This window comes from Xiphias gladius, chromosome 24 (assembly GCF_016859285.1).
Source record: "Xiphias gladius isolate SHS-SW01 ecotype Sanya breed wild chromosome 24, ASM1685928v1, whole genome shotgun sequence".
Taxonomy (NCBI): Eukaryota; Metazoa; Chordata; class Actinopteri; order Istiophoriformes; family Xiphiidae; genus Xiphias; species Xiphias gladius.
This window is the reverse complement of record NC_053423.1, coordinates 5359914-5377599: the sequence shown is the minus strand read 5'-3', so window position 1 is coordinate 5377599 and position 17686 is coordinate 5359914. Positions and strand designations below refer to the sequence as shown.

Here is a 17686-nt window from a genome sequence, read left to right as displayed (position 1 = left end):
TTACAGTTGGAGGCGTTCCACAGGGACTGCATTGTTGTGCTTTGTGATCAAGGGTTTTTTCCTCTTTAATCTCCAGTTAGAAGCACTTGTCTTTACACCATCAAGTGCATGTGCACTGCTTCCAACTTCAGCCGACTGCCGGTTCAGAGTGCATCCAGCAGATAGCTGACTGCAGTCATCCTGATGGCTCTTCCTGATGCTTCCATACTCCCAAGAGGCTGCAGGAGGCCCCTGGATGCTTTTTCCAGCGTGCGGCTGCCCTCTCAAAGCCCTCTCTGCCCGCTGCCCTTTGCCTTGGACACTTTGGGCCAGCCTGCCTTCATCTGCAGATAATCCCCCTGTTGACGTGTTTGAATTGCACTGATCCTCTTCTAGGCATTGTGCTCTCCTCAGCCTCATGCGCCTCATGCCCGTCTCCTGCTGGAGCATGCTGGGGTTTTGGCGTGTTGCCTCCCCACCACGTGCGGCCTGAGCTTTAAATCGGGCCGAAAGTAAAGGAGGGGCAGGTTTGCTGCACAGGGGAGCTTGGGTACCTCGGCACACCACATCCTCCAGATGCCTGTCTCCATTCTGTTCTATGGGGCTGGAGCGTGTCAGCTGGGGCCTGTTTTGCTGTTGGGCTTTGAGTGGCTGAGTGGAAGGAGCAGAGGGGCACACTGCAGCTTTCAGCGGTCTCTGTCTCACACAGGACTTCACCTTCCTCGTTTGGGGTTCATTCAGAGTCACATCAATCTTACAGGAAGCAGGTTTAGCTTCTTGCTGGATAAACTTAAGTTTTTGCCTCTGAGCCTCCCTCACCTCCTCTGGCAGATCCAGCGGGGCAAGCTTCAGCGGGTGTCTCACAGGTTGATTCTCAGCCTCTCTCTCTAAGTCAGGCCGGGGCGACTTGAGCAGCAACAAGTCCAACTGTGCTGTGCCCTCCTGGGTCGGCGGGGACGTCGTAAGATGACCCACTGCCTCCTTTCCATGTGTCGCTGACAGATGGAGGCCAGGTGTTTTTGAAATGCGGCCATTCTTAGCTGCCAGTCTGAGGTTTTGACCATTCAGATGCAGCATGGTATTTTTAACTTGGATTGTCAACATTTCTTCTCGCTGGGAAGCCCCCTGAACAAAAGAGACAGCAGTGACTCATTTCAGGCTTATTTATGAAATGATAATTTGGCCTCCCATACTACCTAGAATCCTTCTTTACCACATTACTGCAAAAGATAATGGCAATTATCCAATTAATAACAAGTGCAACACTCTTATAAAGATAAATCATTTCTGTACCACTTTCTATCAAGACACACACTATAAAGAATTTAGGGTTAGGGTTAAATATAGCCCCTAAACCTAACCCTATTCCAAACTAAGTAAAACGTCATTCAAGGGTCATAGGTTTCTTACTTTGTAATAATCATAGACAGCAGTTATAAACACATATTAAGTCATTACTAAATGGTTCTTTCACTACATTCATTGAGATGATTTTGGACTAAATGCTTCGCAGCTATTTCCCCAACCTGGGAATCGGAACCGCTGCAAAGGGTCATGAGACGACTGGCCACCATTTCTCAGAAGCTGATGTCATCAATTGCTTCGTCCCACTAACAGTCCACAGCTTTAAGATTTTCAATTAACTGCCATTTGTGACAAAGAGAAACAGCAGACTGTCACATTTGAGAAGCTGTATCCAGAAAATGCTTGAGATTTTTGCTTGAAACGTTACTGAAACAATTAACTGAATATCAAAATGGCTGCTGATTAATTTCCTGTCGATCAACTAACCAATTAACTGACTGATTAATCGTTGCAGCTCTAATGACTTAGTGTTAGAGCCAAAGAAGCGAGCAAACAAGCAAAGAGGCTTGGGTATAACAGTTCCAGATGGCACGGAGGTTGTTGACGTGTATTGGAGAGCTGTCGATGGTGAACTACAGAGAGGGCTGAAAAGATAAAACAAGTTATGCTGGACACAAGCCACGGGGATTGTCCACTACCTGGCTGACCAACCAGTTGTTCTTAGAAAAGGCTCGATAGAAAAAGCATTGACAAAGGATTCATTAACTAATGACTAGTATGCCTTATTGGAAGGTGGTAACATAGCTCTCTTGGCACAGAGAATACTGTATTTTGATGCTTTGGCAACATTGTTTTTGGAACTTTCATGCCAGTAAAGCACCTTTATGTAATATATGTGTAATTAACCAGCAGTGCCCAAAGTTTTCTAAGATCTTAACAGATTATTTGCACAGGTGCAATAAAACTAATAAAACTTCATCTTTAAAAATCTGCACAATGCATCATTGCATGAAATGTCACATGACATATACGCCTGAAGCAATCGAGAAGGTTGCTGGACCCGACATATTGAAAGCACGTTCCCTCACTTTCACTGCACGTCGCTCTCGCTAACATCAGTCTCGTCGATTGCCGGGGACGACAACTGTCAGGAACTAGATGACAGGTCGTCGATGAGTGACCCCAGTATACTCACGGGCTTGGCGAACGTCTCTCGCTCCATTGTTTGTCGAATCATTTCCTGCGGTGCAGAGGTGCAGTCCGGTCCCTGTGACCGTTTGGCCAGCGTCACCTGGCCGCAGGCGGAGTGACGCTGGGGCTGGAGCAGGGTTTTAGCAGCCCTAATGTAATTAAGCAGATTAGGGTCACGGTGCAGTACGGTGATCTCTAATGACCTCCACCTTAGCGGCAGCCATGGCCAGACCGTGTTGACAGGGGCTTGTTTTCATTACAGGTTGATATAAAATGAGCCCTAAAGTGCAGCTCAAATGACAATAAAGAAGTTAAACGGAATTTCTGTTTTCCACCGGCCACTAGATGGTGCCAGAGACCTCCTTTGCATATCAGCGCCAACAATGGAGTTTTGTGGCCTCATCATCATCATCACCATCATCATCATCTGTAGAACACCTCCAGCTGTCGCGGGGCTGGTGGAGGGCACCACCACAGAGCCTCCTTTTTACTCCTTTAAATTCAGTCCTGTGTCCTTACATAGTCTGTACGAGTTGTCTTCAAATTTTAATATCATGCTCAGATAACAGTGAAATTATTTCAGCGTCTCCATGGGGTTTCCCTCTCCAGTTTACAGCTGTTTAAACATGTCATAAAATAGGACAATATATTGTTAAAAATATCATGTTATCACTGTATGCAGTATTTTTTTTAGAAAATGTTTATGCCAGTGGTTCTCAAGATCCCCCAACAGAGAGACCCAAGAAAAACTTTGAGGAGTCACAAAATAATTGTATTATACAAAATAATATATACTTGTTTTTTGGATGACATTTTTTCTTTTTTTTCCCTTCAGGCCTCCAATCTTCCACATGAAACATTTTGAGAAGGAAAATCAGTTTTTGGTAAATAAATTATGACGAGGGGTCGCAAGGATACATTAACTTTATTTTAAGGGAGTAAGTTAAAAAGGCTGGCAGCAATAGTTTTCTTCCCCATGTAACTTAATATTGAATTGCTCCTTAAAGCTAAATGAGAAATGACTAAACTTACTATTGTTAATTTTGTGTAGTAGCAAAGTGCCTCTATAGTGTTTTTAAATGCAATCATTTTTAAACCAATCATTTACACAGTGTACAATGGAAGTGCACAATATTTTTGTGGATGCTTATTATTCTTTTATCATAATTATTCCTTTATGAAGTGCACTGATGAGATTAATCTAGGTAAAAGCCTTTATATCTTTACCTCACTTCACGGCACAAGTGTTACAGAAGGATTTGAAACTTCGGAAGCGACTGAATAGAGGGTAAAGGTGCTGCAACGCTAGTGTCCTAGAGATGTGCTTAATATTCACTGGAATTAAACTTTGATCAAATTCCTTTCCGAGGGCTGGTGCTGGTAATAGTTTTTCAGCATAAATATCATCAGACAGCCTAGATAAGACAATGATTTGGTGGGTGTTGCCTGCAGGAATATCTGCAGATCTTAATCACTTTCAGACAGCAGCTTGTCTTAAATTTTGGCTCCATTGCTCCCACGCCAGCCTCATTTATTGTATTTAGAGGCAGAGTTTCCCTGCGATGGATGAGGCTTGCGTTAGTGTGCAGTTGTGCCTCCTACGGTAGATCCATTTTTCATCTAGCAGACAGGCTCAATCATCATTGAAAACTTACTGCTCTCTGTTGTCTCGTTCTCTCGCCTTGGGCCCCCCCAAAAAAAGCAGTCGGCACCTGCTTATTGCAATGCTTCATCATATCACTGGCACGGTGGAGATGTTGTCCCACTGCAGAACAACTTGGCTCTGCTTACATGATCATTTAAGAAACAAAATTACAGGCTTAACGCCAAGAGAAGGCCTTAACGCCCCTCTGCCACTGTTCTTATTGTGTCGTCCTCTGCGTTGCCTGATGTTCATGGCTGACAGTATAATTACTGCGGTGTGGGAGGGGATAAAAGGGGATGTTGCTCGCTCATTCTCCCACCTACTGAACATCCAGCTGCACTGCACGGACCACTCAAAGAGAAGAAGAAGGCGACTGGACAGCAGATCTTTTATCAGTCAAATTCTGCCAGGATTTGTGACACATAGCCTAAATGGTCAAAAGGCTGCTGTGAAATGGGCCTTTGAAGACTAATTTAATACTTCCATGTTGTATCCATATTCAGCAATGTCTTAGACTCTGGACTATTTTCATGCCAAAACGTATAATTCCACGGATTCCAGTTACCGATTTCAATGTTTAGTGTTTGATGATCAGTGTCTGATCGGTGTCTGTCTGTTACCTTATACTGTATATAAATTGACAGCGGCCAGTTAGCTTAGCTTACCGCAAAGACCGGATGGGGTAATGGCTAGCCTGGCTCTGTCCAAGGGTAGGCTCTAAGCTCACTAAGATAATAAAATAATGAGATATATGTAAGGTCTTACTTATATCTCATTATTTTAGTATCTACCTTACTTTTACTCTTTGTTTTTGTAAAATTAAAAAAATAAGATGTACTGTGTTATTAAGTGAGCTTTGAAGGTGTTGGTAAGCAGGTTTTGTTGCCTTCAGACAGAGGCAGGATAGTTTTTCCCTGTTTCCAGTCTTTATGCTAAGCTAACCAACTACTGGCTGGTGCTTTAGAGAGTGGAAGAGTAGAATCCATCTTCTCATCTTACTTGCAGCAAGAAAGCAAATAAGCATATTTTCCAAAATTTCAAATCATTCCTTTAACACTGAGACTTATGAAGATAGAGTAACAGTTAAAAAAGCAAAACAGAGGCATAGTGATTGAGTTTGCATAATATTATCTCTCTTTTTTTGCAGCTAAGATTTTTCTACTCTGATCTAATCCCTACCTTAAAGTCTGAATACTTAAAACTGAGACTATTAAGTTTAGCTCACAGTGTCTCTTTGTATACATCAGCAGATACTCTTGGCGGTCCTCTGGCTTGAAATGTTAGAAAGCCACACTTCCCTAAACCTTGACTTTAAAAAACTCTTGCAATCATTAGTCTTAACTTTGTAAATGAAATAATCCCAAGAGGTACTTTTAATTAATTATCACAGTATGAGTAAGTTCAAAGTTGATCTTGAATCAGTTCAGTTTGAGAAGCTGGCCTACGGCACGTTTGAAATCACTGAAACTGTTGTTTTAATGAATGAGTAATAATATAACTCCAGGCCTGAATTTTACAGTTTTTAACAAGAAAAAACGCACTTGTGAATTTGTGAATTAAAATAACGTGTCAGTGGAGCAGCTGGAGATGTTAGACAGTTGTAAGAAGACAGAGGGTTTCAGAAGGAGGCTCATCATTTTTTATTCAAGTGTGTTATGGCTTCACCAAGGCTGTGTAACCCAGTGAGTCATCCACACCAAATCATGCACACAAACGCACCAAAAAAAAAAAAAAAAGAAGAGAAAAGAAAAGAAAAGAAAAGAAAATACACAAATGTAAAATGCTCATTTCACTCTGAACAATTCTCAACTATCTCTTCTCTCTGTCTTAAAAAGAGAGGGGACCCATACCAGAGTGTACTGTACAGACATGAGTTTGTGAAAGAAAACGTCAGTGGGTTCAACATGACGATGATGGGATATAATCTCCTGTAAGGAATATGGTACATGGTATTATTTGTTCATCAGACCAACAGAAGAACGTATTGCAAAGGATATTTAACAAAGTTATGGAACACAGCCTTTCTGTTATATTGTATTACACAGATAGTAGTGCAATTTGTGTCTCTTTGTCCCTGTCATCGAGAAACATGGCACTGTTGACAGAGAAAATGGCCTGCAAATACTGCCACGTGCAGTAAACGACGCCTGGAAGCCAAGCATGGCTACTATGCGTAGGAAACGCCAATAAACAGCACATAACCATACTATCAGAATTCAATTCACCTTTGTGTTGTTTGATGCCATGTCGCAGGGAAACATGAGCGAAAACAAAATGTCGCAATGTTTGTCTGGTGAGGGTGATGGTGTGTGTGGCTGTTTCTCTGCGCCATCTGTGTTATAGAGTAACATTCAGTTGAAGATGATCAGTATGGCATGCAGCATGATGGCAGACAAATCTGAGTAATATGTGTACATGTGGGGGGGAATGAAAAACGATCTGACTTGCAGCTCATGAGGAGCAAATGAGTTCATTTGTTTGCTGCTTCCTTTCAAAAGAAGATCCATTATGGCTGATACATTCCCTAAAATGTTGCTTGGTAAAGTTTGACTGTGAAGTGAACGGAAGGCAGACGACTCATCACCATCAGTGACAATAAATATAGGTAAATATTTTCTTGGAAGTGTGTAAAGGATAATTCTGCTTTATTAGAACTTGGGCCTTATTGTCATACTTTTGGCCATCATTCTTATCAGTTCTGATAATATTGTATTCAATAAAGTGACAGCTGAAACTTGGAAAAAAGCGAACAACGAAGTCCTATGAGGCAAGAAAGGAACATTCAAATGATACAACAGGTCTTAACAAGCCAGTTGTCTAGCCAAATTATCCAAAGCACAGTGTTTTTAGGTAAAACCGACAGTGTGAGCACCGGAAATGTTGGTGATAATCCTTCATAGGACAGGAAAATTGTGTTCACAGAAAACTTTAATAGATTAAATATAAACAAAAAAGTTAACCTGTAAATGGTCGAAGATGTTTTTAACTAACAGTTTCTTAAATTTACCATTTTCTTAACTTTACTTTTACCATTTTTTACCTTCTCTTCCAAGTTTGAATAACATGGGAATTTGTTTAGTGTAAGGCTAGTGATATTCTATATTTTTCTTAGTGAAATCCTATGAAAAGACCAAAACCAAGGATGCATTAAACTGTCTCTCAATACTTTCTGACTTCCTTACCCTGTTGGTGACACTCAGCCCAAAGTCCATATGTTCCTACTAAAGATATAAATCTTTAAAGCTGCACTAGTCAGTATTTTTATGTAAACAATGGCTCATATGACCATGTGTACAGTAAAGTATCACTTGTGGTGACAAACCCACAGAGAATTACCACCCAACTCTACAGTTCCCCTAAGGTCTACAATGTTTTGTAGTGTATTTTGGATAACAAGTGGTTTTTCTGGCCCACTCTCAACAAAATCATTTCCAGATGCAGCAGGCAACTTTTTTCAGTGAAAAAGCTCCGATAAATCCACTGTATGCAATCTGTCCAGCAGCAAACAGCAGATGGACAAAATAGCAATTAGGAGCTAGGATTTTTTTTCCAAAGGAGTTGGTAGAGACCAAAACAGAGCTAAAAGGGGGATTAATATTTTTTCTTAAATTCATCAGGTCTCTAGATACACAACTCCAAATATAATGTAAAATGTAAATGTGAACTCTATAAGGTGCTGATATGTCAATGATGTGTTTTTAAATTTTTCCACTGCCACCCAGTGTCCAAAAAATAAATTAATGCAGCTTTAAAAAGGTTTGTAGGCTCAATAATTTCCTAAAATAGCCAGGCAGTGTACTTTTTAGAAAATGCTACTTAGAGAGAAGTGAACAGCTCATTCGTTGGGGGCTGTTTTCAGACAGGTGGATTAATACACATTTGGTTTGGCAGCAGCGGGACTGACTCAAAATAAACTACAGTGTCCCTCATAATGAAGGCACATATCACCTAGTGACACACTGTGGCTCACTGGTGTGTTTTAATAGTTTTTGGATAACAATAGAGCTTTGTTGCACAGAGGAATAAAATATATCAGGCTGACACTACACAGACAATACTTATTTGTAAGATCAGTACAGTGTTGGTTTTGGTATTTTCTTGGGATCTGAGAGAATATTGCCGGCCTTATTTTTTAAACCTAGCTAATCATCCGACTGCTCATGTTTCAAATCCCAAATCTCAGCAATTGCCTCTCTGAGCTCAGTACCATTCTTACCAATTGGAGTGATAGCCAAAACTATGAAAATAAGACCCAACTTGTTATAAACTGGAATTATCTTAGACGTCATTATAAGATGATTATGACTTTTGAAAGTAAGGAAGTGATTCAATCTGCTTTGGCGCTGGGTGTGTACTTTGTTTTAAAAGGTAGATCAGATGTCGATTTTTCATTTCATCTTTTAATATGAACTTGTTTGTCAGGACTTAGATCTGTCTATACATTAACCACATCTGCTCTCTTGTTAGCCCTAAGGCCAGACCTCGAAAAGCTTCTGATGGGTTTGCTAAAGCACAAACAGATCTGCAGCCATAATATTTAAATGTGCCCACTTCAACAGAAACACTGACTACTGTTTCTTCAAGGCACGTATGCTAATGTGTAAAAATACATATGCATCTCAGCCATGAAAAGGCCATTTTATTCCAAAGGCTGTTATAAACATATTGTACAGGATATTTAGATAAGCCGGTATAGTTCCAATAATGAAACAATGCTTTTAGGGCTTATCGCGGACTCCACGCCTGGTTACGTTTGTCACGACTGAATAGGATCCATGGCATTTTACCATTTGCCCAAACAGAGTGGCATTCACCTTGTGAAGCATGCTCAGCTACCCAGATAATTAATAGAAGCCTCTTAAATACTAAGCTGCAAAGAATACTGAAGGTAACGCTTCATTAAAGTCAAGGTCCAGGAATTTGGTGTAAGAATTGTTGGTTTCCAGAAATATTGAGTGATTCTGAAGGATAGAACTTGCTAAGGGAATAAAATAGCTCCCAACCCTGCGTTAACTTAAAAAAGCTCACTCTTGCTCTAGTCTTTACAAACAATACATACTTAAACATACATTTACAGCTAAAAATGCATTAAGAAATCATGTTTAGCACATTAATCCTGCTTAATTTAGGAGCAAAGTGATAATGAAAATTTTGACGGCTAACACTGAGCCAGCTGTGACAGAAAAGGCGGCTTGGGCTTTAAAACAGGCCTATAATTAACATAAATACCCAGAATTTCATCAAATATTTTCCAGCCCTGTGGCTCTCACAGATGATGCCTATAATACAAACTGACTTCTAGCGTACACATCTGCATCAGACACAGCACTTGCCTCAGTGAGATGATGCATCTCAGTCGCAGTTCTCAGAAAATTCCTTCTATTTGGAAATGAGGATTTGATATGTACATTGTATTGTTTGGGCGATGCACTCGCATTTCTGGGATTGTGTTTGTTATAGGAGTAAACAAAACAAAAAAAGTGATTCATTCAAACCTGAGAACAAACATTATTGTACATTTTCTTTGAATGGAAAATAAGAAAGCAGGTAAATAAAGTGTATCCCTTTACAAACTGCTGGACTTTGGCAAAAGAAACAGCTTATGTTGTAAATCATTCTTTGAGACTATTCGCCATTAAAATACTTTTAAAGTTATTATGAAATAATTTCCCCATTCATCACACAAAGGTCATGCACTTATCAGATCTTTCAAACAAAAAATCCTCCATATCCCTCTTCCTCTGATATTTTACAGACAATGAAAGGATCACACTGATGTTATTAAGTTTTTCTTTTCTGTGATCTTCTGCAGTCCCCTCACATTAACTCGTACTCACTATTTCAGCTTGTTTCTGTGTTGATACATATATCAGGTTGTGTTTCCCTGATGGCTCCAAAGTGCATCCAAACCTGAAGTGTTGTCTGCTTAGATCTGCATGCTTCCCCATCTCAGTAAACAGTTCTGCTGTCAGTACTGCGTGGTTAGATCTGACACAGGGTCAGCTGATACAGGCAGGCATCACGTACTATGCAGGGGTCTGGAGAAGGTCATGCATGCTTATAAATTCAGCCGGAGTAATTTAATTGCACTTTGGTAGCTGCAGGTTAAAGGAAAAAAAATCCACCTTCCGATCCTCTTATGCTGCTTAATGTCAGCAGACTGTGTATGTGTAAATTCACTTCCCTTTATCCTAACTCATCGGCTCAAAGTAGTTAGTACTGGCCAACATTTCCCATAATGCTTCAGTGTTCCGTTTATTCGTCATGCGGAGTACCACTCAACCAACCCTGTCTCTTAAAAATTATTCTTCTATACATCTAAACTGCGGACCCACACTGGGAACTAAAGTGGGGATATCTAAGCCTCTGCTGCATCAATTGAGAACATTCTTTTGTTAATCTGTCCCTTGCATGTCCCCAATTTTAGGGGTTACTAATATACTAGATTAATGCTGTATGACATATCGGTGGCTGCATTCTGCATTCTGGTCTATTAGGGTGACTGTAAATAAAGAAACTGGTCTCTCTGCCTCTTTTACAGTGGAGTTGTCCCTATATGATTGTTGAATATTGGTGCACAAAAGTCAATGTAGAGAGGAGCCAGTGCACTGATTCAGTATAGAGAACCACGAAACAGTTCAAACCCCAAAAACTGGCAAATCTGTTTTAAAGTATAGTGAGGAAAGTGGATTTTCCTTCCTGTAGATCAATTTTAACTCTCATTATGAAAAAGACAGTGGGTGAAATTAAAGCTTTTGGGGCCAGATCTGATTCTAGATGAGGGGGAAACGTCAATAACAGCAGCATTATCCTTTGAATCCAAGACAAACACGCCCGTCATACAGCTGTTCTGAAAACAGACGAAAGAAAGTCACAAAACCATGGCACACTCATTAAATGACATCTAATGCACATGCTAATATTGGCAACAATATTTTGGCTTGATGTGTGGCAAAACCATTGAAATATATGATTGCTTTAGAAAACAATACCTGATGCTTTAAGTCATTTTAAATTCTCTGTCTGCAGTGAGGCAATGGAGTTATACATAACGGTAAAAGTTTCTTCAAGTTAAGGTGAAACAAGCATACTCCCTTTGAAAAATAGCATTTCCCCAAGTGTGCATCATTTGGTATGTAACCAAAGTTAATATATCAATTTTGTACTGTAAATCTGTAATAAGGAAGGTCTTATAGTTTGTGTAGTGTTTTAAATGGAGCAATCTCTTGAAAAAATAGACATCCATGCTTCATGCTTTGCATCCCATTGTGCCCACGCTTGCTGTTCTGCGTAGTGTTCTTCATCTGTTCCCAGGAATACTTTTTATATTACATACAACCAAACAGGGAAAAAAAGTGCTGAAATAAGATTTGGTAAGGAGCAGCATTGGAAATGTTTGACTTTGTGTATAAAACATGGAAACCCATTTGTCCTGTGTGTGTGAGAGTTTAGATAGATTTCCTTCTCCTCATGAGCTGGTGATTGTCTGTGAAGCTGTGAAGGCCCGGAGACACTGAGCTGATGGGCGAAGGGAAGAAGCTGTTTTTCAAGGTGCTGGGCGAGATCTCCTCGATCCTGTAGGAAACCGAGTGAAAGTACTGATTGGGGTTCAGCTGTGAGCTGAATGAGTTCTGATGGGAGAAGGCACAGCCCAGACCTCCCACCCCTTCCCCAGAGCTGCCGAAGTCATGCGAGTGGTAGTGCATGCAGGAGCAGACTGACTGCAAATCAGTCACTTCTGCCCGGTACGGCTCACGTCGCCGCCGGCCACGCTGCAGCGACTCATCTTGGATGTGGATGATCATGCTGTTCCGGTTGCCGGCAAGCGAGGCCCGTTCCTCTGCATCTCGCCGCTCGTCCTCGCTGTTCATAGTCAGGAAGCGGAGCACCACCAGGTTGAGGAAGGCCCCGATGACTGTCAGGCCCACCAGGATATACATGAAGCTAAAGGCCACATACAGGGGCTTCTTCTGGAGGGCCCGGTTCTTTTGGAGGGCCACAAAGTCCCCAAAGCCTATAGTTGTTAATGTGATGAAGCAGTAATAGTAAGACTGGAAGAAGCTCCAGTCCTCGTAATGGGAGAAGGCAGCGGCCCCGATGCACAGCGTGCCGATGCAGGAGAAGAATCCCACAGTCACCATGTTCTCCATGGACACATCGGTGATGCTCATGCCGCAGCACTTCTTGATACGCTTCAGGAGGTACTTGACAAAAGTGTTCATCCTCTCACCCAGACTTTGGAACATGACAAGGGTCAAAGGGATTCCCAGAACGGCATAAAACATGCAAAAGGCCTTCCCTGCGTCGGTCCCCGGCGCTGCGTGCCCATAACCTAGAAGAGAGCAGAATGACACCAAAAATTACGGAGGTGGAAAGATTTCGCCAAAGTGCCGGGTGCTTGTGAAGTGGCAGGGGCGTCACGGGCACTACCCGCTACTCAAAAAGCCCCAGATCAGCTTTTGTTTACAAACATGACCAAGCAAGAAATTTTCCTGAGAGTCTGCGAGCGCTGCCAAAAGGGGTAGTGAATATGTGCATGCCACAGAAATGTTTCTGCTCATTAATCTTATTTGGGCTCAAAGATTATGGCAGGAGGGGCGTTCCAATAAGTCAGAGGCTTACAGTGAGGTAGAAGAATTTGGAAAGGAGTCATGGGGGAGCCAGTGAAGCTTTTAGCTTAATTAAACTTTATCTTTAGACCAAAAGCCGCTGACTCACACACAAACCGACTTTTGAATATCAACCTGTGGGGCTAACAATAGGATTCATACACTATATGAGTTTTAGTTTTCCAATGTGATAGAAATGAATTTGCGTGCTTTAAGGATATTTACAAAATTAGTTGAGAGACTGCATTATGAATGGAGCCCATTGCTGCTGAATATACAGGGCCTAAGATAAAGTCTTATTGATTATCTCTCCTCTGCCACAGCCCATAACTGTGAGTATTAAACACCAAAATCATAGCCAAGAAACACCCACCATCCGTTGGTACTTTTATCACTTCAACTCCTGCCTTCCAAATGACGTCATACTTTTGGTGTACTGTGAAACGTTTTGAAAAAAAACAACAACTTGGCTCTAGAAATCTGATTTGCACTAGTAACCAGAGCAATTATAGTATTTGCTTGAACAATTTGTGTTATTGACCATATGTTTTATCGTTGGAATTTAGAGGAACATACTGTACCAGTATGGATATAATCATTGCATTATCAAGGTTTGAAAGGTAGATTTAAACATCTTTATTGACTTTCATCTGTCTGATTATTATTTGTTTGACACTAAATATTCTGTAAAATCAGAAAGTGTCAGAGTTCAAGCGATTTGTTGTTCTAAATTAATTTAAAGTTGCACTATCAATATGTTTTACGTTACAGTAGGGTATGTGTAATGGGAACAGGGTCACTTATAATGATGAGCCCACAGTGTATTGTCACCCAACTCGGATCTACAGACCTTTTCAGCTTCGTTCAGCTCAGTGTTTTGGTTTTCCAACCGGCAAACTCTTCTCTAATCAACCTCCTTTCCCCTGATGCTGTTTTCAGCAGACAAGAGCTGCTAAGGCCTGTGTACGCTGCCTGTTCAGCACCAAACGGCAGACAGAGAAAGTTAGCCTATAGATGGTAACATAGTAGAGCAGCTAAAGGGACAGATATTCCTTTCGGGAGTTGGTGGAGACAAAAACAAAGCAAAAGGGAGAACTAATATTTGAGTTACATTGACAAAGTAGCCCGAGACATAACTCCCAATGAATGCTATTGTGTAAGCAAGCAATTGTTTGCTAACATATTTGTCATCACAACTTATTATGCTGTTTTTTCAGCTTGTTCACTGATATTGATGTAGAGTAATGAAAGGGCCTCCGAAAAAAGAAAGAAAAGAAAAACTTATCAGCTCATTTCTCAGCATGAACTAGACTGTATTTGGGTCAAAACTCTCCAGAAACCCTGCTTTTTTCTTGTTTGACTAGAGTTACATGACGCACTTGCAGAATTGTATGCACGCAACTTGGAGTAGTGATAGATCTTTTCCATAATAAAATAAAAGCATTAGGAACCAACATGAGGATTAGAATCCCCTTCAGCCTTATTGGTATCTGCTGGAAAAGAACAGCTACAGATTATATGTCAGACCCAGCATAGGTATTGAAATGGCTACCTAATTCAGAGAAAAATCACTTGTAGAGATCTGACTCTGAGACTAGTTCACTAGTTCTGAAAGAACAAATGGAAGTGGAAGAAAAATCCAACCCTCATCGCCATGGACTCAAGTTGTAGCCTGTAGCTAACTGACATGATGGTTTACATCTCCCAAAGCCCTCAGATTATGGGAACTGTAGTCCTTAGAGCATTATTATCCTCCAAATAGTAAGTAGTAAGTAAGACAAAGAATAATATTAGGAGTTATAAAATACATGACATTTTTCATGTTGGACAATTAATATTTTCTGACATTACTAAGGCTCAGAAGGTCCCATCAACATGGTTCTTATATTCCTGAAATGGTGGCACTCTAACCATTAATATACAGATATTTGCCTTTTGTTGAAAACCTCTGGGTGTATGGAGAAAAAACAGTTGTCTTGACTTTAACTATAAGTCATACTATACTGATTACTTTCAAACATGCTCGAGAGTTTGAAGTTTTCTTGCGCTCTCGTATTTTTTTTACCAGTTTCACTTCATTTCGGAGCACTCTGGAAATTACCTTTACTCAGACTCAAAATGCATTTAAGGTGCAGACTTTCTGAAAATTCTGTATAGCATTCAGCAACAGTAATGTTTAAGTGATCCTGATCTTGGAAACAGAATTATCTTAACTCGAGGTCCACTTACTAGAAAAAAAATGTTTTTGAACAGCGACCTTGGTTCTAGTCTCCCTTATACAGTATCTATGACCACCTGTTATCACGTGACCGTAATTCCATACTTAAGTAATTTTACAATTGAGTAAACTTTGCAGCCAGTGGGACCCTGGTGGCTGCCTTGAGAATAGAGAATAAAATCTAAAACACCGTGGCATTTTCTGAAAAATGGTGAGCATAAACGTTAAGCATCAGAGTTTTTAAATGAACTAAAGCATGCAGAATCACTGGCTGGTCCTTGAAGCCTGAGCTCTGTGCAGGAAGCTGTTGGATCAGCTGCAGCAGTAGCCGACCGTGTTGCTGGTGTGTGCTGACTACATATGAACTGATTGAATTCCTTGAACAATGAGCAGCAATGTTCAAATCATTTCCACATACACACTAAGGAAGAGCAGATTCTAATAACAACATCAATAACTCTTATTAAAAATATCTAAAACCCACAATTCTTCCTTGCTCTCTCATGGAACACAGAGAGGATATTAATGGTAACATGCTTTCTGGACATAAGAAAACCGAGCCAAATATGATGCAAATCTGTAACTAGTGGCTTTATCATGGTAGCAGATAGGAGCAATTCATAGAAATGGCCTCTTCAGTGTTCCGACAGAGTTTATGCTAATTCATACAGGAGAAAGACATATTTAAGAGACTTTGCATAGTGTCTGTGAAAAATCCCTTTGGGTCAAAGTAAACATCATGTGCAAGACGCAGCAAAACATACTTGTGGCATCCCGAAAGTGTGAGTCAATTATAATTACCTCTCAGGACAGATTTGCATTCTACGCAGCCATCTGTCTTCTTCCCTCCTTGCTCAAAATTGGCAAATTAATTGATATTGATTCTTATTGCTTAAATTTGTTCTCGTGGAGTAATTAAGACATAATGAATTACAGTGGGGGCCGTTAAGAAAGGACAACTTTCATTTGATTTGCACTACAACAGACTGTGCAGACAGATTACCACAGATCTACTCCACAGACAATCTATTAACATTATGTTTTACACTCAAACACATTGTACCAACGTGCAACTATTTCTGTCTGTACGAGTCATTTGAGGTTTCTGTGGGACTATCGCCCTCAACAGCCTCTCCCTGCTGCAATCAGAGTGGAGTGTATTAGGTATCGATTCAACAGCCACAAAATGCAGGGTCACCACACTTGTATATGTTTCCTGTTAGGTTTGCCATCCGCTTTTCAGTTTAAAACTGGACAGAGCCCGTCTGATGTAGTTTGATGGCATTTTGATGTGCAAGGTCTGGATCTGTAAATGATAAAACTAACACAGGAAGTCATGAAAGTAGTACATTAAAAGTGAAAAAAAAAGCAATGAAATCGCGTCCACAGTGATGTCATATCAGCTTTAGCTCCAACAGTCATTAGTGTCCTTACATTTGCAAGGTAATAAATACAGGATGATTAACAGGGATTTACAGGGAGTCAGGGAGATGACCTGCAGACCTACAGAGCGGATATTAACTTGTATAAAATTATCATCTCTGACATTTTCATATCAAGTAATGTCCACTTGGCTACTGTCTCTCATCGATTGGTACAAGAAAATAAGACACTAAGTACATAAACACTTTTCAGTTTGATTTTTTTTCTTCAAAATATTCCACTCAAAAAGTTGTGATGCCTTTCATGAGTATAGTCTCCTATATAGATTTAAAAAAAAAAAAAAAACCCAAAAAATGATTTCTTAGCCCTAAACAAGTAAAAGGAAAAAAAGATGTAATAGATTATATAGTAAACTGTGCTTTTTATTTTTTCCGAGCCAGTCTCTTAAAGTATTTCTTTGATGTTGTTGATGGGATGTGTGGTTCTCTGTGGCAGAACTGCACTGTGTAATCTGTTTGTCCTGTTATAATCACTCTATTATCTGCTGTTGTCTTGGGAACAGACATATTTGCTCTGCCACACAGAGCCCTGCCATGCACAGGTGCTTTTGTGCTCTTGTGTGCACAGGTGAACGCGCGTGTTTATGTGCAACACAGTGTGTAGTGCCGTGGAAAGAGAATCACACTCTCTAATTAATGATAGAAGCACAAGAAAGGCCCAGTCACTCAAATATTACATAATAAGACACATTTTGAAAACAGAAGGTTGTATTCTGTACATCCGTGCAGGCATCCAAGGTAGGGAAGAAGAAGATGTGACATATTTTCAATCTATATTCTCCTACATGCTGCAGCAGGCAAGATTGTTTGTAAAAACACACCACTCTTATCAGCAAGAAGCACAAAGTGTGTCTGCAACAGAGAGGAGCTCCACAATCCACTAATTGTGGTGCTGGACATTTGCCTAAATGTTATTCGGACGCACAAAAGAAATCTTTGAGAAATTGTCTGCTAAACCGATTTTCGCGAAACAGAAATCTTTATGGGTATCCTCTAGTACATCTTAATATATTCAAGGTAGTTGGATTATAACAAACAATGTAACAATTGATTGCCTTCAGGAAAAATGACACATTTTGTGATTAAAAAACTGCAGCTAAAAATAAATCTGCCATCTGCCATCGCCTAAAAAATAAACATAAAAATTATAATGAGATACCTTAATTTGAGCTTAAAGGAACAGCATTTTAGGTTAGTTTAGTACAGCAGCTTTTCTCACAGAACATTTCCATCTGAACAAGTTTTACCATATCAGGGTGCATCTGTTGAGTCAGTCTTCCAATGTTTGAACAAACCA

The 17686-nt window shown here is 40.3% G+C and overlaps 2 protein-coding genes across 2 annotated transcripts in view; both read right to left on the bottom strand.

Moving 5' to 3' along the window:
- Positions 1-2699, bottom strand: LOC120786391. Its single transcript, XM_040121835.1, has 3 exons — positions 2685-2699; positions 2480-2602; positions 1-1104 (listed from the first exon to the last, which is right to left on the bottom strand). The coding sequence occupies exons 1-3, from the start codon at positions 2697-2699 to the stop codon at positions 1-3; spliced, it is 1242 nt and encodes a 413-aa protein (XP_039977769.1).
- An 8869-nt stretch (positions 2700-11568) lies between these two features.
- kcnk9 (potassium channel, subfamily K, member 9) overlaps positions 11569-17686 on the bottom strand; it is a 38126-nt gene continuing 32008 nt past the window's right edge. The window contains exon 2 of the mRNA XM_040122310.1: positions 11569-12452. Within this exon, the coding sequence (XP_039978244.1) occupies positions 11569-12452 (884 nt within the window). The remainder of the gene's footprint in view (positions 12453-17686) is intronic.